At 36.9% G+C, this 21974-nt stretch overlaps 3 protein-coding genes and 1 long non-coding RNA gene across 4 annotated transcripts; 3 read left to right on the plus strand and 1 right to left on the minus strand.

Annotated features, from left to right (window-relative positions):
• The first annotated feature begins 70 nt into the window (after nt 1–70).
• On the plus strand, nt 71–4230 carry LOC137720005 (uncharacterized). Its single transcript, XR_011066457.1, has 5 exons — nt 71–263; nt 450–572; nt 690–712; nt 899–1014; nt 2315–4230. It is a non-coding gene; the product is annotated as an uncharacterized lncRNA (long non-coding RNA).
• A 1576-nt stretch (nt 4231–5806) lies between these two features.
• Nucleotides 5807–6508, plus strand: LOC137719695 (zinc transporter 4, chloroplastic-like). Its single transcript, XM_068458740.1, has one exon. The coding sequence runs from the start codon at nt 5889–5891 to the stop codon at nt 6477–6479; it is 591 nt and encodes a 196-aa protein (XP_068314841.1). The 5' UTR covers nt 5807–5888; the 3' UTR covers nt 6480–6508.
• A 2268-nt stretch (nt 6509–8776) lies between these two features.
• LOC137719941 (glutamate receptor 2.8-like) lies at nt 8777–12867 on the minus strand. The gene is made up of 5 exons (XM_068458921.1): nt 12422–12867; nt 10575–11863; nt 10153–10468; nt 9536–9942; nt 8777–9428 (listed from the first exon to the last, which is right to left on the minus strand). The coding sequence occupies exons 1-5, from the start codon at nt 12684–12686 to the stop codon at nt 8865–8867; spliced, it is 2841 nt and encodes a 946-aa protein (XP_068315022.1). The 5' UTR covers nt 12687–12867; the 3' UTR covers nt 8777–8864.
• A 5494-nt stretch (nt 12868–18361) lies between these two features.
• LOC137712093 (uncharacterized mitochondrial protein AtMg00810-like) lies at nt 18362–19573 on the plus strand. The gene has a single exon (XM_068451238.1). The coding sequence runs from the start codon at nt 18362–18364 to the stop codon at nt 19571–19573; it is 1212 nt and encodes a 403-aa protein (XP_068307339.1).
• The last annotated feature ends 2401 nt before the right edge of the window (nt 19574–21974 follow it).

The following is a 21974-nucleotide window of genomic DNA, read 5'->3' on the forward strand; positions in this document are numbered from 1 at the left end:
ATGGTTACCAGTAGAAATCTCTCGATTTCTTCCGACAACACTAGAAACCTTAAACGACAGAATTCTCAGCTGCTTTGCAACGGGTTGGCGATTTCGATCATGCATCCTACACTCCGCCTCGCGATCTTTTCCATATCTGCTTCCTGATCCTTTCGATCTCTCCTTCGTGATCCCTTCGATCTCTTCTTCCTCATATTTTTGGTCTCTGCTTTGCGATCTCCTTGCCACCTAATCGTGCACCCAATTTCTCTAGCCTTCAGCAGGTAATTAAATCTCACTTCTTCTCAACTACCCAGGAGCCAAATATTTGATTTTTCGTTGTGGTTTGTTATTTTACCCAATTTGGTGGTTGATATTTCGTATTTTTATCGTTCATTTGTGGCTTAAAATTTTGTGAGATTAAATATATCTTGAATTTGATCATTAGATTTCCCTTTTTTTTTGGGAAGTTGACATGCTTTCCCATTCATCGCCAAAACAAACCCGTGCTGCCTCCCTCTTCGTCTTCTCCTCCAGCAATTTGCGCCCTTAGTTCTCAATTGGATTCACAGTAAAAACCCAAAAACTTAGAGGTACGAAAATTTCAATTTTTTTGTGTTTTTTATTTATTTTCCGTGTTAATTTCTGATTAAATTATTATTTGTGATGAACCCACTTAGAATCTGATCTGGCTTTTGCTTGGATTCCAGATTAAAAACGTTGAAACTTAGAGGTATGAAAATTTCAAAATTTTTTTATTTTTATTTATTTTCAGTGTTAATTTCTGATTAATATTATTCTTGATAAACCCACTTAGAATTTTGATCTGAGTTTTGCTTAAATTCATCTTGGGGTTTTATAATTTTCCGGTGCGCCTATGATTATATACAACCTAATTTGATTTTACCCACAAGTGCAGATCTTACCCCGCAGTGCTCAATCCAGAAAATTGGTACTCATAATCAATAAGATTCGTACGGCTTATTGGTATCAATTTTGGTTGCAACAATGCTATTCTTGTTGAAGACCCGCCATGTAAGTGATTTAGTTTTTACTTTTCGAATTTTTATTTTGGGGAAACTTGATATAGGTCCAATTTTTTTAGCCAATAGTAAGAATAGTCCAATTTATTAAAATAAGTTCAATTCCTTAAATCTTATTATTTTATTATCAATAATTATCTCTTCAATGATAAGATTTATTATAAAAATCAAATTTCTTCCTAATTATCTCTTTGATTATTTTTATTTTTTTGTTCTTTCTTGTTCTTTATCCCGTTTTAAACCCCATTTATATATTTTATTTTTTATTTATATAATCAACCTATATCACAGGTTAATTATATTTATCTACCTATATGACAGATTCTTTTTTATAATCAAGTAACATTCATGTGTTTTGCTTGTAGATATATTATGTTTTTTTTCTACTTTTTAGTTAGGTTTCATATCTTACTTATAGGTATGATATACATTTATATATTTGTTACTTGAGTTAGGGTATAATGATTTGCAGATAGATTTATGTCTATATATATATATATATATATATATATATATATATTGTTATAAGATATTAATTATGTTTTTTTGTTATAAGATATTAATTATATTTTTTGGGGTTGAAAATGCATAATATTAGAAGATTTTAATTGATTTTTAATATTTTTAGAAAATATAAAATGAGCATTAAAAATAAATAAATACATATAATTAGGTAATTGGACTCATTCCTAAAAACCATCTATGTTTTTGGACCTGAATCTAAAAGCCCCTTCTATTTTTCATGCATAATTATGAATATTTGGATGATTTGTGGGTAATATTTTCTACTTAATCTCCAATTCAAAGAGAAGGATATTGAATTGTATTATCATTTTAGTTAAAATGCGTTAACATTTTAGTTAAATTTAATCCCTTATTGACCTGACTAACAACTCAAAAAGGATTATCATACAAAATGTCTGCAAATAGATTGAATGCTATTAATGAAAATTAATCCTTAATGCTTCCATTTGACTACGTGATAGTATTTTGTGGCTAAACATAGTTTTTACTCGATCAGATATTTACCAACTTACATTGACAAATTCATTCTCCTTTCATTTGAACATCAAAAGCCAAATCACACATGGATCCCCAAACTTTAGCTTTACCATTACTAATCCTCTTGCTTGGGAATTAAAAAAAAAAAAAAAAAATCATAAGCAAACATGAATCTTATTATATACCAACTCAGGATGTTATCATAAAAATCAATTGACACGAAGAGTAGAGCTATTAAAGACCTTCCAAATTTTATCAAGTGCTACAGAAGTAATATATTTTGTATGCAGAAATTCAAAGCACGCAGAGATCTTGAGTCAAAAACAGAGGTACCCATCCCCTTTTGTTCGATTTTTGCTTTGTTTTATCTTTGTTTTCATTTTTGGGTAGGATTTTGTGCTTTATAATTGGGTTTAATGTGAAATTTTTGAAGCAGCTAAATCTCATTCAGTTCTGCTTGATTGATTGTTCATCTATGATTTGTTCTGTTATGCTTGGTAGGTTTAAATTGAATTGGATTTATATTTGATTTCGAGTGGATTAATTTTTTTTTATTTTTTTTTATTTTAGTTGTAAATCATATTAGTTGCAGATCATGAAACAATTTCATGTTTGGTTTAAGAGAATAGGCTTGATTCAATGAGATTTGGATTCATGAGTTATAGCCATCTGAGATAGGCAAGAGTGTTTGCATTCCTTAGAAAAAATTTAGGAGCTACAAAACTATGCTTTAAATTTGAGTGTTGTGATTACTATTTTTGTTTTTTTTATCTTACTAAGATTTTGGTAAATTTTCGGCAACTCTTGCACAGCGAAATGACTCCCACCACCCAACAAACGCAACTGCTACAATTTCAATTGCAGTTCTTGAAGAAAGGTAAAGCCTATGTTCTATACAAAGTCTTGGATTTTTTTATATGGGGTTTCATTTTTTTGTGCTTTTTTTTTTCTCTCTTGAGAATATTAATATTGTTGAGTTATTAAATTTGACTATTGCATATGTTAAATTTTACTTCGAATTGTAGTAATTGTCATACAAGTTTATATTTTTGTATAGAATTGCAGACAGTTTGAATTTTGGATGAGAGTTTAGAATATTTATAAGTTGGTTCTGTTGTGGGATCTCCATATAGCAAATTTATCCTACTTTGTACTTCAAAAATCGTAGGTTAGATTGTCTACCCTAGCTATACAATTCTTCCATGTTTTTCAGATCATGGAATGAGTTTCTCATGCTGAGATTGTAACCCAATCAATAAGTAAGTGAAACACAGAAGTTCTGTTTTGATCCATTTCTAAAAATCCTATGCATGGTACAAGAAAAACATTTCTTTGCTGCAAAGAAGAGTGAAGTACTGAACAACAATGTGAAAAGTTGGGACCTAGAAAACAAGATATTTTTAATGTGTATTATAACTACATAGATGTAAATAAGATAATTTTTACATATCAGTTGTTCTTTATAGAACAGTGGGATGTAAATAGATTTTGAGATATTTATAGAACATATGGAACTGGAAAGAAGAATACCAAATGAAGCACTGATTTGTTGAGATATTTATTTTTGCTTGGAAAAAAATTGAGATATTGTGGATTATTACTGACATATATAAAACTATAAGCTTTTGAGATTGGGAGACAACACCCACAAATTCAAATCAGAAAATAAATAAATAAAAAATTTAACAGACTTAAAGATCAAACTCCAAAAGGGTATTAAAAACAAGGCTTATTTGATCCATTTAGTGTGAAAGTTTTGAGCTTTGAAGAAGCAGAGGAGGAGAGTTTCCAGTCCATCTTCAAGTAAGCTTGGCAGCCACAGATCAGGGTGTGGAGACGATGGAGAAAGTTATTCTGCTGATTAACAAGAGTCACAACAGTAGCAGAATCCACCTTCATCTCAAGAGATCTAAAACCTCTCATCCAAGCCAAGTTTAATCCAAAAAAAAGGCATATGGATTCAGATGGATTTGGCGGAGCTGGAGAAAGATACTGCCTCTAGAGATGAGTGGTTACTGATGTGTAGAAAGCAAATTGTTTTCTTGCAGATGGTATTAATCAAAGATGACATTCATTATGGTCAAATAAACGCAGGTTGGTTGAATAAATCACTTATGGAGTTTGTTATGCAAAAACTCCTTGATGACGAGAATCATCATTCCTGTAGCAGTGTTATTGAGAGAAGGACCGTTGAATTTCTTGCTAATTTATTGGGTACTAAGTATTATTGGATCGAGAACATGGTTTGCGTTAATTTTACATATATAAAATAAATGGGTAAATAGTTATCCATTTATAACCGCGGTTAATACATATAACTGTCTATTTAAATTTCACGGGTAAACAATTATACCCATAAATGTTTATTTGTTTAAATGGTTAACCATAACCGTAACTGTTTAATTTAAATGGACGGGTAATCACGGTTATCCATAACCAATGAGTATTTGTCTATCTTTACTCCCAACACGCCATGACCGAACTCGTCTCTTCCGCTTGATCGAAAGAAATCAACTCTATCGGGATTCGTGTTGGGCAATCAGATCATCAGTTTTCAAAGATTCCATCTTTTATAAAACCCAGGAAAACAAAACCCACATACTACTATTCCCATGTTGTTCATTGAGGGGGCGTTTGTTTGCCCTCACTAGGTTGGACTGGACTGGACTGGACTAGCTATTAGTCCAATACTGTGTTTGTTCCATGCTGGGACTAACATTAATGAGACTAAAGGGGACTAGCATGGACAAAACCCTTCACTAAGAGGTCTTAGCGAGACCCCCCAATAACCATGGGACTAGCTAAGACTATCCTCTCTTTCTCATCATCGTCATGCTCAACGACCACTCCCGACAAACTCCTCGTCATCTCCGGTCACCTAGATCAATCATTAATTTTCCGACTATCTTTCAGATCCATTTCACAACCAACTTTCATATAAAATATACCAAATTGAAGCTGGGAGTGACAAGATTACGATTTTACCTGAATCGAGGCCAAAATATGGTCAAATGTGGCCGGAAAATGGCCTGGAAGTCTCAGCCTGTTTGGGCTTCTTCAAATCCATGACAGATTCGAGCATTCAAAGCTAAGATCTCGGTCTAGGGATGGTGATAAATTTTTTGGCGGTGCTAACTTCATCCAATTTAACAAGGGTTGGCCAGAAAACACATCGGGAAACCTGCAACTCGTCGGGAAAATTGGAGCCGTGAGGTTCCATTCGAACAACGCATAGCTAGAGAGGGATGGAGGACAGAGAAATAGAGACTGGAATCAATAAGGAGTTTGACCAGGAATGAGAAAGAGACATGAATTGAGAGGTCTAAGAGGAAAAAAAGAGGGAGAGGGTGGGACGATGAGACAAGAGGAAAAGAGTGGGACGGAAATGGTAAGAAAAGATGAAGAAAAAGATAAGATCATAATAAAATATTAATAATTTATATATTAAATAATATAATATTAGAATTTGTTATTATCCAGCTTCTTAGTCCAATACTGCACCAAACGCTTCACTAAGTTAGTCCAGTTTAGTCTAGTCTAAATCAGTCCAGCTTAGTCCTTGAAGCTAATCCAGTCCGAGATAGTCCAGCGCAACAAACGCCCGCTGAGGGTCTCTCTCTCTCACGATTTCCCTGTTTCTCTGCAATTCTCTGATTCAAGCGCTGCGTTTTTGTGTAGGATCTCTGGCCCTTGCTCTGCCCTCCAGGTTCCCTGGAAAAGTCTTCATCTCCCACTCTGAAAATCCCAGTTGGTATTTCTGAAATCGAATTAAATTAATTAAAGAACAAGAACAAGTCTCGATTTTCTAAAATCTGTTTTGTTTTTGCAATTCTGTTGCTCAAAACAGAGTCCCTTTTGCAGTCCATGTCCAACACGAGCTGCGAGAGCGCGGAGCTCGAGGCCTGCCGCGACGAGTCGGTAGCGCTCGTCCTCAAGCTAAGCGCCGTCGCCTCGATTCTCGTCGCAGGAGTCGTCGGAGTCGCAATTCCCCTCGTCGGTAGGAACCGCAGCTTTCTTCGCACCGACGGCAGCCTCTTCATCGCCGCCGGCGTAATTCTTGCCACCGGGTTCGTCCACATGCTTTCGGGCGGGTCAGACGCCCTGAACAACCCCTGCCTACCTGAATTCCCCTGGACCAAGTTTTCCTTCTCCGGGTTTTTCGCTATGATGGCCTCACTTGCCACGTTGCTCGTTGACTTTGTTGGGACCCAGTATTACGAGAGGAAACGCAGGAAGGCACGGCCCGCCGAGGATCAGGTGCGCGTCGGGTCGGATGACCCGGAGATTGTGGCGATTGTGGGTCCGGGGCAGCCGGCGAAGGGGTGGAATGGGAAGGTGTTTGGGGAAGAGGAAGGCGGTGGGATGCACATTGTGGGGATGCATGCGCACGCGGCGCACCATAGACACAGCCACGCGCATGGGCACGTAGCATGTGATGGGCACGTGACGAGATAACCCGAACAGGGCCACGGGCACGATTCGCTCGGACACGGGCACGATTCGCTCGGACACGGGCACGGGCATTCTCACGGGTTCGGGGATGATGACGAGGATGGTGGTGTACGGCACGTTGTCGTTTTACAGGTATTACCGCCTTTACATTTGTCGTTTGCGCGTAAATTATTGCTCTTTAATGTGGCGCTGAAAAGAATGTAGCTTTTTTAACTTGTGTGGCTTAGGCAGTTTCGCTTGTCTACTTCGCACAGTAAAGGCAAGTGCATTTTTGCTGATCGTGTCAGTTTAATTTTGAAATTTGCGTTTATCTACTACATAAATCTTGAAATTTAAATTCATTAAATGGTAATAAATAAAAAGATGAACTTAAGTGTGATGAGCAATAACATTTTGTAGAAGTTATGTGTTATTTTGCCTCGTGTCATGTTAAACTATCTACTAATCTTGGTCGAGTGGGCCTACTCATGGCAATGGTGTTCTTGGAGGTTAGAGATTCAAAACATGAACTGAAAGGTATTAACCTTTGTGGTTATGGTGACACATTCACCATTAGGATTGATTTGGGCAAGTTCTCTCTCTAACTTAAGGGCCATGAATCAATCACACATACTGAGCTAATCTTAGTAATGAATGTCTATGTGTATGTGCAATTGATATTAATAATTTCCTTTATTAAAAGTATGAATGCTCACAAAAGAAAGTGAAATAATAAAAATAAGAACGGCATCTCGAATATAAAAGTTAATCCCATTAAGTTGATTAAACCTCTCGAACTTTTTCATGCCGATGGCATCCATGCGGAAGGATATAGGCAGTTGACATTTGAATTGTCTGGTCCGGGTGTTAATTTGTTTCCTCTGTTGTCTCTAATAATAAGAACAAAAGTTTTGTTTAACATAGCATTGTGCTAAATTACTAAACATATATATACATATACATATATACACATCTGAAATATTATGTCGTCATACTATCTTTGACTTGTTTATTAAATGTTAGGATCAGTCAAGACTGATGTAGACATTCGTACTTGTGGGCGGGTTGTTAGTATAGAGGTGTTAAATATATTTGGAACTTGGGATTGTATCACATTCAGTGATCATAGGCTTATCACTGGGAGTTTCAGAGAGCCCATGCACCATAAGACCCTTGGTTGCAGCATTGTCATTCCATCAGTTCTTTGAAGGTTTTGCACTCGGAGGTTGCATATCTCAAGCCCAATTCAAGACAGAACACGGATGCCAGCGCCAATGTTAAATGGAAGCAGCGGAAATTTGCATCGACAGAAGCGATCTGAATTCAGGCAATGACATTAATTGGGGATGTTCTCAGTGTTGAAATTGGATATGTTGTTGGCCTTGGAGTTGCCATTGGGTCTCTTGTGTCTGAAAGGGATGGAGGAACTGGCATTAGCCATGGAATCATGTATGATTTGAGATTAGTCAACATCTTCATATTCAATTGAGGATTTAGTATATAATGACTGGATTGATGTATCTAATTATCGAGAGATTCTTATGTTCAACCAAATATATGTTCTCGTATTTCTTATCTCATCAATTACGTGATAAGTGAGAAGAGAATATATCCCCAGTTACACCCAAGTATTCTCCTATGTAAGGGTTGATGATTACTTAACATAATTTTACGTCATAAATTATTAATTAGGATCAAAATCCAAACAATCTAGAGAGAACATATAATCCTCTTTCTGGGTTGCAGGTGGTTGAGTGTGCAGAAGGTGGTGCGACGGGTCGCAGCAGGTCGAATTGTATCTGGTGCAGCGGCTGGCGGGTCGGTGGTCCGGGTATGCGGGGGATCTGGGCGTGGTGCGTCTTCCGAGCGAACGGATCCAATTTTTTTCTTAAACTAATACCGTACAAACAGATACCCATCAAGAGCAGATTAAATTCCGAAGAATCTAACATGCTCTAAAACAAAGTTGAAAATTGAAAAACAAAATATCAAACTGATGAGCAAACAAACCATGAAACTATTATTAACAAACAATATAATTGCCGAAACGGCTACAAACTAAAGATTACATCTTGATTGAATTGATTTTTCTTACTTACAACTTATATTTATAACGACAAAAACCTGAGAAACCTTAATGCATACATATAAAAAATAAACTAATACAAATAAAATCAAATCTCTAATTAATTTCCTAAATAAACTAATAAATTCCAACAATTTTTTAGCATGCTCCAGTGAATCCTATACACCTGTAAGTTTTGGCCGTTAGCTCCTTGGTCAATCATTCAGTCACAAAGATCTAACAACTAAAACACCCGGTCTATAAATAACAGAGCATACTACAAATTTTGTGAAACCACATACTATAAATCAATAGCTTACTTGGGCAATACTCTAATGTAATGATTATTCATGTGTACCGTCTTGAGTTGCTTGACCATTGGGACTAAGAACACCACCCTGCTCGGTAGAATTAGGAATTCCCACCGGCTCTTGATTAACAATGTGAGGTTCAGAGCAGTCGGAAGAGCTTGACGACGGTCTTGGGGGACAGCTGGTGTTTGGTGAGGATTCAACCGCAGCTATACCACAGACACTATCTTGCAGCTGGCTATTATTGTAAGTATGATAAGTGCGGTCTTTCTGGTCGTACACTCTTAATATTTCACGAATTCTTGTCCAAAATGAGGCTTCTGAATCGACGCGTGTCAAAATTTGGCTATTTTCATAGAGAAACATAGCTACAAATATGAAAACAGCTAGTGACGAAGAAACCCCAGCAACGATGAAGAGGCCCCAAAAGCTATCAAGACTAAGAGTATTGGAAGATCCCGCAGTGTAGGGGTTTGATGAACAACTTGCTTTCTTCTTGAACCACTTCTCTTCGATGGCCTTCATCTGATGTCCCTCGTGCACTTTAGTGATTGCCGTTGAAACATCACGAGTGAGAAGTGAACCTTTCCGGAATACCTGGAGGTAACCCAATGGGAAAAAAAATCCCACATCAGAAAACATGTACTGATTGAAGGAGAGAAACCCAGGAAGACAAACAGAGAAAGAGAAACAATTGAACTTACAAATGCAAAGCCATCAGCTTTGAATGTTGGTTCAACAAGGGTATATTCTGAGCAATACGTTGCAAGGAAAAGTTTCATGTAGGGGGTTTCATCAAAAGCCGCAGAAATACCTCCATTTTCAGTCCCGATTCGAAGAAGTTGATCCAACTCTTGCACAGAATTATAGATCCTTAGTTTGTCATCCTGAAATCCTAGCTGTCTCAAAATCCCATAAACAAAAGAACCTGCTTGGAAGCCAACATTGTCCCCATTCTTCATGAGAAGGTTTACATCGGTAACGATTGGTTGGAGCTGTTGGATTGTTAATATCGATGTTAAACTGGCAGTGTAACTTTGAATCAGTATGAGGACAACAAAGCACCATATGATCACTACAAACCGAGCCAAGTTGCTCATTACTTGCTCCCCTATTTCAAAAATTCAACAGAAATGGCATCAGCGAAGCATCATATATGTAAATAAAGCTCATTTCACCATTTGATGTTTATTTCTCACAAACAAAGAAAAATGATGGAAAGTATGGAAATTGCTTAGTTCATTAGCAGAAAGAGCTGTCGTTTTGCTTTCTACAAGGAATAATTACCACTAAAGAGTGATTAAACATGAAGGGAACTTACGATGTGCGAAAACCATGGTTGAGAAGGAAAACCATAAGCTAGTGCCAATTTGGTGACATCGAGGCCCACGGAAGTCTTGGTTTATTCGGTGTTCTAGGAACCAGACTACAAAACCAGTGAATATGAAAAAACAGAGGCTTGTTACCCAAAGGTCCCCGGTCCAAGGCTTCAAGAACACCCAGGTGCTTTTAGCACCACTGTTTCCTTTGATAGGCACGACCATTGATACCCCGGATTCTGTGAATGGCAACGTAAAGTCAACATACAAGGATCTGTCTGCTCTAATGGTAATATCTCCGACTGCAGCATCATAGTTCTGTCAAGTAAAAATGTCAATCTTTCAACAAATCGACAATTTCGAAGGAATAAGTTTTGAAAAAATTGGGTTGGGGGGGGTGTGGGTGGGGGAAAAGAGCTTTTACCTTGAGAAATACTTGATTGACCAAATCTTTGTAACTGTCAGAGGTCTCACCATTAGGCATTGCAAATGGATGAAACTCGTAAGGAACATCGTAAGGCAATGCTTCCATTACAGCATTAAATACATCTATGCAGTATCCAGTGACATTAGTTGTGCCAGTTCTAAAATCATACGTTACATTTACAAATGCATCAAACACTGGCTTCACCGGGACTAGAATTTTTAAGGTCCCATTCGTACTGATCTGCCAACCCCTTGGAACTGAGGTGGTGTCTCCAGGCCATATTATAGGTCCAAGACTGGCAGTAGAAGTAGAGTATCTGCTGGTACTTTTATCCGGATATATGTTTCTTACAAGTCCATTTTGGGGTGTCCAATATCCAATTCCTCTTTCCCCATTACCGTTCACATTGACTATCTGAAAAGTAGATGATTGTAGTTGCCTATTAATAAGGCTGAAATCTCCTGAAAGGCCTCTGAATCTTGTATCAGATAGTTCTCTGACAAGTTCAGGACCACTTTTCATCTTCTGGACGCTAATATTATTTGTAGTCCCAACCTTTTCAACTGCCATGGCTAGAGCCCAAGCAGCATCATAGGCCCAGAGTCCAAAAACATCCAGTTTAACGTCGAGGATTGTTGGATTGTTTTGTTGGAATTTCCTTTGCCATCTAGCTTTAAAATTTTCCAGCTCCTTTGTATTGGGAACATAAGTCTTTAAACCCAACACCCCTTGAGCGTTATCTATGTTGACAGAAGAATTTGAGGAACTAAAACCGTTAGTCATCCCATTTGTCATTATCCAAACATAGCCTTCACCCATCATCCCAATGTCTTTTGCTTTTGAGAAAAACCGAGAGCCAAGTGAAGAGTGCATATGCACTATGAAGACCCTGTTTCGCATTGACATCAACTTGCGAAGCTCTGCAACAATTTCCTCATCAGTGGCCACCACAGGAATGACACTCCAATAAGGCATATGAGCACCAACTGCTTGCAAAGCAGTACTCAGATAGGGTATTACTCCCTCCCCAAACTCGTTGTCAACGCTGATGGGGACTGCTTCACTCCAACCAAAGGCTTGGATGATGGTACTGATGGCGTCTACTTGAGATGAGTCGTTCTGTGCAATTCGAAAGAAATATGAACCCCGAAGGGAAGGGCTTGTTGCAGAAAATGAGATTACGGGCACCTGAGCTTTATCTCCAAGATCAATTACAAAGTTGGCTTGCATTGATGATTCTAACCCTATGATGGCTTGCACTTCAACATTGTTTATTAAGTCTAGAGCTGTTTCAAAGGTGAAAATTGGAAATCAGTTAAACGCTGATGCAACTTCAGCCAGAAATAAGGATAAGTCAGGATTAGTTCACCAGAAGATATGACACCTTTTCTTTATAAGCATTTCTAGGCCTATGATGGCTTGCACTTCAATAAAATATCCCCGCACCCTCACCTATAGACAATTATAATGGTTGAGCACAGACAAAATCCAACCCAAACAGATCCAAACAAACTTGGTCCTACCCAACTAAGCCAAACTGACTGGGGTCACTTGGATGAGCCATATCAGAGACAGTTAGCATCTCCAAGTAAGAGTACCAAACGACATCATATTTATGCTCTTCATTAGGTGACAAAATTTTCATCTCTTGCAAAAAAATTTGGTATATTAGTTTCTTTAACCACACCAAATAACGTGGAAGACCCCGCGACCCCGAGTGCGACCATTTGAACCAATAAGGGGCATCAACTCCATTAATATTCTAATAGATAGTAAAAGGAGACCAAACACGTTTGAATGAAGCAAAAAGAAAACATGAAAAAGAGAAGAGGTAGAGAAAGAACCTGCAGTTGCTGCAACAACAACATCCCCCGCAGAGTCCCTTGTGTTTATAACCAGCCTAGTATTGTAGTAAGGATGAGAGGCATAGAAGTCGGAGAGCGACATGTTGATGCAGCTCACCGCCATTTTCCCAAACCAGGTATCCAAGTCAAGAACTACTCCCACATTTATGGGCATTACTGTTGTGTTTTGTGCCATGGCCAAGGACGTTCTAAATGTTAGGAATAAGAGGAGAAAAACAGGGTTGATCATAGGATTCTTGGTCATGTTTCAATACTCTATTGGAATGTTTGGAATTCGAGGTGTTGAGAGAGACAAAGAAACTTATTGCTAAGATGATGGACGGTAGGATTTTGAATATAACAACAATCATTTTCAATATAAGAAAAGAATTAATTAGAGGAAGTTTTCACGAAAAATTCACGGTACTATTCACTTTAACGAAAAACCATATTTTTACACTAAAAAGTCAAACCTTGTACTATTCACTTTACCCTTTATTTTGTCTTTATCGTTAAAACTCAAAGTTTTCAAGCTCTTTTCATTAGGTTTCTTTTAATTAAATCATAAGGAAATTTGCCCTTACCGTTGATGAGGATGGAATTCAAAGAAGTTTCATCGTCATTCCTAACAGGAAAATTGAATAAACCAACATAAGCACAGACTAATTGGATTGTTATAGTCATGATAGAAAAACAAGAACAATAGGTAACGGTGGATACAGTGAGCCACTTGACCTAAAAAATGTCAAAGTCAGTAGCACCTCAGCATCCTAATTTAATATCCAATGCTGTCATGCATCAATGCCTTTGATTCAATTAGCAGGAGACTTGGTCTTCTGAATTAAATTTATCAATTTTGTAGTTTATACTCAGCAGTTTTTTCGTACTTGTTTCTCAGAGGGGAAGAAAGAAAGAAGAAAAACCTTGATTACAGTATCAGAAAGGTAAATGCAACTTCTGGGTTTTGCTCAAAGAGTTTTGTAATTGCGTAATTGGCAAATGGTCAATGCCACCTAAAAAAGCTTCTTCTTCGTGATCCATGGAGATCGTAGCTTCTAGGGTCCTGAAATAGTAATTTTCTGGGACGGTCTGAACTTTCAAAATTCACACTTTCTCCAATTCTAGTGCTAAGTTAAGGTTCCATTTTTATCAATATCTTGCCTGACTGATAAACAAAACAAAAAACAAAATTTCAAATTTAGAGGCCGTTCGATAACTATTTTATTTTTACTTTTTTTAAAACTAAAATCTTGTTTGGTATGTACACCAAAAAGTGATTTGGACTTCAGTTACCAAAATTTCCAAGTGCGTATACTTTTCAAAAGGTGGGTGCCAGGTGCCAATCCTTTACGGTTGTCTTAACTTGATTAATACAGATTCAATATAAAAACAAGGGTGAACTGCTGTTTTGCCCCTGAACTTTTACACCATTTCAAATTAAGAATTTGACTTTGGATTTTTGAAATCAGCAACATTTAGGCAAATTTAGGGGCTACGATCAAGTTTTGAAAATTTCATTTATAATAATATAGAGAGATTATATTTACACACCTCAAATTTTTATATATATAGAGCATGTGCTGGTGAAGCGAGACCATTTTGAAGGCTTTTAGGCTTTTAGTTTTTCTGTTATTTAAGGGGTTGATGATTGCTTAGCACAATTTGATAGTTTATTTTTATATTGTTTTGTTTGTTTACTTATAGTCTAAATCAATAGCTTTCTTGGGCAATACTCTAGTGAGTTGTCTGTCCCTCATCACTTGGAGAATAAAAACAGGGTCGAACTTGACCATAGGATTCCGGGTCACGTTTGAAACGAATACTCTCCGGAAAGTCTGGAATTCATGTAGACGGTAGGAATTGGAATAAAACAAGTAAACAACAACCAACCTGAAAGTAAGAAAATAACTAATTAAACCAGAAGGAAGTTTCCACTTACAACTGAGTCACTAACTGCTGATCAGGAGAGAATTAGACGAAGTTTCTTCCTCATTCGTAAGAAACAAGGTTGTATGGTTATTATAATCATGATATTAACTCAAACGAGAAGTAATGGTGGAAACAGTGAATCGATGACAGAGTTTCGCCATAGCTACATCGGCTGCTTCAATCATGACCAAGTGTCAAGATCAGTAGCACCTCAGCATCTAATTAAAATACAATACTGTCTCACATCAGTGCACTTGAATCCAACTGTATGAAACCCTTTCTAAACTAAAGTAGGAGACTAGACTTAGTTAGGTATACTAAATAGTATTTTCTGTACATGTTTCTGAGAGTGGAGGTTCCACTGAAGAAGAAACAAGGAAGAAAATTACGATTACAGTATCAGAAAGGAAAGTGCAACTTCCGGGTATTGCTCAAACAGTTGTAATTGCCAACAGTGAAAAAAATTTACTACCAGTAATTTTTAAACCGTTTATGAAATGGTTATCAAACGGGGATCTTAAGTAGTTTTTTTGTACGTACCTAGTTTCTCAGTGTACAGGTACCACTGAAGAAGAAAGAGGGACGAAATCCTTGATTCCCACATCCGAAAGATATATACAAATTTCGGTTCTTGCTTAGTCAGTTATGATTGGCATTGTTTAACTTTTGATAATCCAATGTCAATTGGTTAATAAGTTGTCTTCTTGTTGATGAAAGCTGCTGTATTTACAAACAATTCAAGCTTGGAATCTTCGTTTCAGGGTGTTTGAAATTGATGGTTTTGTTAAGCGCAACTCCACTTCTTAGGGGAAATAATAGCTCGGGCTATTGTGCAATTGGCAAGTATTGCTTTGTTTTATTGAACAATAATTGTCTTAGTGCAACTTCATTCCCTAAATAAATTGCACGGGCAATTGGCATCAAAAAATTATTTTAAAAAATTAATATTATGTTTAATTTCGAATATAAGTTTTATCTCATCCTATCACGCCATGTGTTATTATCAGAAATTACAATCCTGTCACCGTCACGCCACAATTCATATTCTCTTAATTTTTTTTTTTCTGTATTTATTTATAAAAAGATTTAAATTAATATGGACCGTTGGATGACAATAAAGGACTGTCAGATTTGGGAAATCTAACGGCCTAGATTTGTAGATTGCTGCTACACGGCTCTGCCGCTTGGATTTCATCAAACGACTCACACCCACGCTTCTAGCACAAAAGAAAAAAAAAAAAAATTATAACGTGGCTGACGTCATCCTGGTGTCATATACCCTCAAGCAAGGTCTCATGCCATTCTCGCCTGGGAAATGGGCCCACCCAATAGGTGGGGCAATTGGCATGGGCTAGAGCAGATTTTGGAGGGATTGAGGGTTTAATCACCCAAATAGGTGGGGCAATTTGTAGGGATGGAATTGCTCTAAAAATTGTCCAGCCATTGGGTTCCAAGGTGTCTGAGTTACTTAACTTGCTTGGGTTTCAAGAACGGAAGACAACACAGATGAGCCAATATGACTTGGTTTTAATTTGTTCATGTTGGGGCAGTGAAGGTAATTCTCTAATGTCTCTTCTTCTAACCATTTAAGCATCATTTTGAATTCTAGGAAAATTTTTGAATTGTCATATGAACTTTTATACATTTTTTAATTTGTCATGTAAACTAAAACCTTAAACAATTTGTCATATCAACTCTCCGAAATCATTAATTTGTCATCTCATCCTAACTTCATTGTGTTTTTCATCTAATATAAGTCATGTGTTGTGTTCAGGGCTATTTTAGTCATTTTAGCATCTTTTTCACAAGTTTTTTTACTTTTCCTTAGTAAAACACTTAAATTTTGTGTTCAAGAGTATTCATAGGGATCAATGTGAACAACATCTCTGAGAACAAGTATGGAAAAGTGCAAAACAAACTGTTATTGTTACATCGACTATGGAGGTTGAGTTTGTAGCACGTTTTGAGGGCATGAAACAAGCAACTTGGTTGAAGAATTTCATATCAGAATTGAAGATTGTTAGTTCAATTCAAAGGCCTGTGAAAATGCATTGTGACAATAATTCAACAATGTTTTTTTTGCCAAGAACAACAAAATAACTTCAGCTTCTAGGTTAATGGATGTGAAGTTTCTTAAAGTCAGGGAGCAAGTCAATAAATGGATGATTGAAGTGCATCATATTAGTTGATCCCTTGACTAAAGCATTACCTATTGGAGAGTTTAAACGACATGTTGCAAAAAAAGGAGTGCTAGAATTGTTAGATCAGTGGGAGTAGTACTTCGCATTTCAGTAACATGGGATTGCAGTTATGAAACAAGAAGTGCAGTCTTAATGCAACTAAGGTTAATTTATTTTAAATTATAGCTAGTTTGTTTAATTTTGTTTCAATAAATGTTTCAAGGCTCATTACTTCAATCTTTTGAGGTTTTGTGGTTTTGGAACACATTAGATTGTGAATTGGTTTCAATTGATACTTTGGAACACTATTTGTCTATTTTAAAGTTTTAGTTATGAATTGTTCTTTTGATGAATATGTTGCTCTCTTTGGTGATTAATGTTTTGACAAGTGGGAGCAAGTTTGTTAATTTACTTAGCCATATCAAGTTTGAATCATGAGTTATAAATTGCAAAGTGGATACATTTGAGCTCTGAATTAATACTACCTCTTGTTTGTAGTTCAAAATTCTTAGTTTTTGTGTTTTGAGATGCACTGGTACATTAGTCGTGATATTGAGTTTTGAATAAGGTTATGTGATCACTCCTTAAAATTGGTAAGGCACTGTCTGAAATTGATCTGATATTCAAGTAGGAGAATGTAAGAGCATGAACCTGAGATTGGATGTTTTGGTATTGTCTGTTGAAATCCAATGAGTATAAGGAAGCTGAATTCTTGTTTATAAAAGATTCGATTGAAACTGATATGTGATGGAAAAACATAGGTTGTTTTTCATTTGGATTCTAATAGGGAGTCCTTATTATGTCATGAGAGGATTATATGTGTGTGTGTGTGTGTGTGTGTGTGTGTGTGTTTAGGTTGGCTTCTACTCTCACATATTAACGTTCTTATTTGGAACTCAACACTATTCTTAGTCTGAGCAAAAGGCAATCTGACAGAGAGGAGAAGGTTCACAGCGCACAGGTTTTGGTTTGCAATATACATGGCTTCATCAAGTGGAACTTCTTCAGGTTAGTACATTGCAAATTCTTGTATGTAATAAGGTTCTGAGTTTTGTTGATTATGATTCTAGTAGCTTAATTTAATTGGTGGTTCATAGGTTAACATGCTCCACTTGAAGCAAACCCTTACCTTCATTCTTCTACTTCTATTAAGCAAAGGAAATGCATGAAATAAACATGTTGGAATAATGGTAGGCTAGTCAATTTTCTTGTTCAAAGTTAGGCAAGTTAGGTTAGTCAAGCAAGATAGGTAAGTTAGGCAAAATTAGGCTTATGTTCTTTTTCTTCCCTATATATATGTTTCATCTTGTAATTGTTTCATCAAGCAAATATACAAAACCATCTTCAACACTTCTCTCTCATGGCTTCAACCCTAGAACCCACGAAACCTTAGCAGGTTCATATTTTAACATGGTATCAGAGCATCGTTTCTGGTGACTCTGAATACCCCACCTATCTTCAACGCTTCCGCACCACAACCAACAACATCGTCATCATGAGTGATTCAGGAACCAACACAAAACCATTAGAGATGGCTACTGATCTCTCGAACCCGTTTTTATTACACCCCTCTGATCAACCTGGGAACATCTTGGTCTCCAAAACCCTTCAAGGAGACAACTACAACACATGGAGCCGTGCTATGCGCATCAGTCTAAGTGCTAAAAACAAGCTAGGTTTGGTCTGTCGAGCGTTATAAAGCTCGCCTTGTTGCCAAGGGTTTTACACAACGTGAAGGTATCGATTACAAAGAGACTTTCGCCCCAGTTGCCAAACTTATCACCGTCCGATGTCTTTTGGCCGTAGCTTCTGTTCAAAATGGATGTTCAAAATGGATGTTCAAAATCCCTTCCTCCATGGAGATCGTGGGGAAGAAGTCTATATGCAACTGTCTCCTGGTCTTCGTCGTAAGGGGGAACACAATGTATGCCGACTCAACAAGTCACTTTACGGGCTTAAACAAGCCTCTCGAAGCTGGTTTCACAAATTTTCCACTGCTATACACCAAGCTGGGTATCAACAATCCAAGGCCGATTATTCCTTGTTCACCAAGGTACGTGATCACTCATTCACAGCTATACTAATCTACGTCGATGACATGATCATCACAGGCAATGATGAAGAGGCCATTCGTGATCTCAAACAGTTTCTTCACACTCAGTTTCGAATCAAGGATCTGGGACCATTAAAATACTTTCTCGGCGTAGAGGTGGCTAGGTCTTCTCAAGGTATTTCTATCTCACAACGGAAATACACACTTGACATTCTTGATGAAGCCGGCTTACTGGGTGCCAAACCTGCAAAATTTCCCATGGAAGAAAATTTGAAGTTATCTCCAACGGAAGGGCAAGTTCTTCATGATGCCTCGAAGTATAGGAGACTTGTTGGTAAACTTATTTACCTTACTATCACTAGACCGGAAATTTCATATGCAGTTCATGTACTCAGCCAATACATGCAACAACCAAGAAAACCACATTTAGATGCAGTCCATCGTCTCTTGCGATACTTGAAAGGGGCACCTGGACAAGGACTTCTATTTCCTTCAAAGGGGGACCTAATCTTGGCTGGATATTGTGATGCCGATTGGGCTCGATGTTCAATTACAAGGAGATCTGTCACGGGTTATTGCATATTCCTTGGAGGAGCATTGGTATCTTGGAAGACTAAGAAACAAACCACCGTTTCTCGATCTTCAGCAGAAGCAGAGTATCGTGCCATGGCCTCTGCGACGTGTGAGCTTACATGGATGAAATACTTGTTGGCTGACTTACGAGTTGATCATCATGTGCCAGCAAAACTGCATTGTGACAATCAAGCGGCTCTTCATATAGCAGCCAATCCCGTGTTCCACGAGCGTACCAAACACATAGAAATCGATTGCCATGTTGTTCGTGAACGTATTCAATCAGGGGTTATCACGACAGCCTACGTTCGTACTGGAGCACAGTTGGCTGATATATTTACCAAGCCGCTTGGACAAGGGATGTTTCACTCATTACTTGGCAAGATGGGTGTGATTGACATTCACATTCCACCTTGAGGGGGAGTATTAAGCAAAGGAAATGCATGAAATAAACATGTTGGAATAATGGTAGGCTAGTCAATTTTCTTGTTCAAAGTTAGGCAAGTTAGGTTAGTCAAGCAAGATAGGTAAGTTAGGCAAAATTAGGCTTATGTTCTTTTTCTTCCCTATATATATGTTTCATCTTGTAATTGTTTCATCAAGCAAATATACAAAACCATCTTCAACACTTCTCTCTCATGGCTTCAACCCTAGAACCCACGAAACCTTAGCAGGTTCATATTTTAACAACTTCCACCAAGCTTATTACTTGGAATGCAAGTATGACTACTGTTCTTGGACCGGAGTAAATTGCAGTACTAGTAGCTATGCAGATGTGGTCTTGACCTCAGCCGAGAATCTATATTCGTGGGATTGACAACTCCTGCAGTCGCTTCGATCTTCAACATCTTCAAAGCCTCAAATTTGCTGACAACGAAGATTTCCAATCTCAAATTCCATCTGCAATCGTAAACCTTACAAATCCTAGTTGAGATTTCATTGATCGAGTTACTCATTGAGTGGTCACTCAAGCAATTTTCTATATGATCAGTCCCTCTGTAACCTATGACGCTGGAAAATCCATAAAAAATTTCTCCAACACCAACGACTCATCTTTTTGCAATCGATGGGACAGCACGAAAAAGGAAGATCAGAGAACAAATAATGGGGGCATCACGTACGTACCAAAGTCCTGCGTCAGCTTTCAGCCCGCCTTGTAGTTGTCCATCTCAAGATTCTCCCCACACCGAATGAGGAAGTCGCGCATGCGATCATGATTATGTCATCAATACTTCGTAGAAGTGGTGGTCACGTCAACAAAAGAAGGTCGGTAGGTAGGAACAAAAACTTTCAGAACGTTACTGTGGTAGCATGTAAAGTCAATCTTATATAAACAATACATGATATCAGTGTGTGACTTATGTATACAACCCGATTCGCCGAAGTTGACATGTGGGCTCCATTTCGAAATGGCGAGGTATTCTAAAGTTTAACACATTTTGTCATTGACATTACGGTTTAAGATTTTTCCTCTTTGTTATTAAAAAATGAAAAAAAATCTATTCTAATTATTGTCTAAGATTACTTTTCGAATAGATTAAAAACTAATTCTAATTCTTGGCATTTAATTGTAATTTAATATTGAATAGGTTGGAATAATTATTAAGTTTTTTGTTTATAGGTTATATATTGATTCCCATAAATAATAAAAATGTTATTTATCATTAATAGTTATTACTAAGTTCCCGTAATAAGAAAAATCATATATTTTTTAGTGTGCTTGATTTTATCCTTATATATGTACGTATATACGCATGTTTAGATACTATAATTAAGTACCGATACATTCATACCAAAAATGATGTACCGATACATTCGTATCGAAACTTACAAACTAATACTTCTGTATCTATGAGTAAAATAAGGTACCTAAAGTTAATAGTAATGTACCGATATATTCATACAGATACTTCCGTACCTATGAATAAAATAAGGTACCGAAAGTTATGTATAAATTGTGTGTGTTATAATTACTTAAATATGGTAAGCTTTAAAAATAAGGATTAATATTGGCTTTTGAAAACCATTCAAGTTAAAATCTAAAAACAATCTTATTGAAGCCCTAAAATATAAAAATCCCTTAAAAAAAACTCAAATTACACTGACATAGATTACGAATTTGTTGATTCGATATATTATTATTATGATTGAGTTAATATTTGTTTTAGCGGAAATTACCAACACCTTAAATATGATTACGAATTTGTTCTGGTATGAATGAAGGTTCGTGATCATCGCCCTACTCGGATATAGTTGGCCCAAAAAATCATTAACTTAATCATTTTTTACGAATCTTTTACGTCTAAATTGCTTTCATTGACTCATTACCAATTTTTTTACGTGTGGAAGTGGAACTTACATGCTAAATACGAGACACTAGCAAGATTATTACATAAGCTGTATTAAATTGAGATTTTAAAAGATTTCATGGAGTTACAAATTTAAGTCAATTCTCACCAAATCTCAAGGTAAGTAGGTGAAGGATCCTTTTAAAAATCTACCAAAATTCATAACATTTAAAAACCTTTTCAAATATTAACTAAAAAACAAGACTTTTTAACGTCCAGACACGGAGCGGAACAGTACATATTATTATACAATTGGAGGGACATTTGTAAAAAAAAAAAATTCCTTCAATTTTATAATAACATGTGGTGTTCCACCCTATGTCCTGAGCATACTGAAAAATCTCCCAAATTTGGGATTGAATACACTTAGATTATAGACGGTTTTAAAATTTTGATTGACTTCACCCGAAAATTTATGAATTTTTAGACTTTATTTGTAACACCCTTCTAATGCTTGTATATACTTTGTA

This window comes from Pyrus communis, chromosome 1 (genome assembly GCF_963583255.1).
Source record: "Pyrus communis chromosome 1, drPyrComm1.1, whole genome shotgun sequence".
Taxonomy (NCBI): Eukaryota; Viridiplantae; Streptophyta; class Magnoliopsida; order Rosales; family Rosaceae; genus Pyrus; species Pyrus communis.

Coding starts and splice junctions, on each gene's coding strand:
- LOC137719695 (XM_068458740.1), top strand. CDS start 5,889: ATGTCCAACACGAGCTGCGAGAGCGCGGAGCTCGAGGCCTGCCGCGAC.
- LOC137719941 (XM_068458921.1), bottom strand. CDS start 12,686: ATGACCAAGAATCCTATGATCAACCCTGTTTTTCTCCTCTTATTCCTA. Junction 10,469..10,574: donor TCAATCAAGTATTTCTCAAG/GTAAAAGCTCTT, acceptor TTTACTTGACAG/AACTATGATGCTGCAGTCGG. Junction 9,429..9,535: donor AAGCTGATGGCTTTGCATTT/GTAAGTTCAATT, acceptor GGTTACCTCCAG/GTATTCCGGAAAGGTTCACT.
- LOC137712093 (XM_068451238.1), top strand. CDS start 18,362: ATGGATGTTCAAAATCCCTTCCTCCATGGAGATCGTGGGGAAGAAGTC.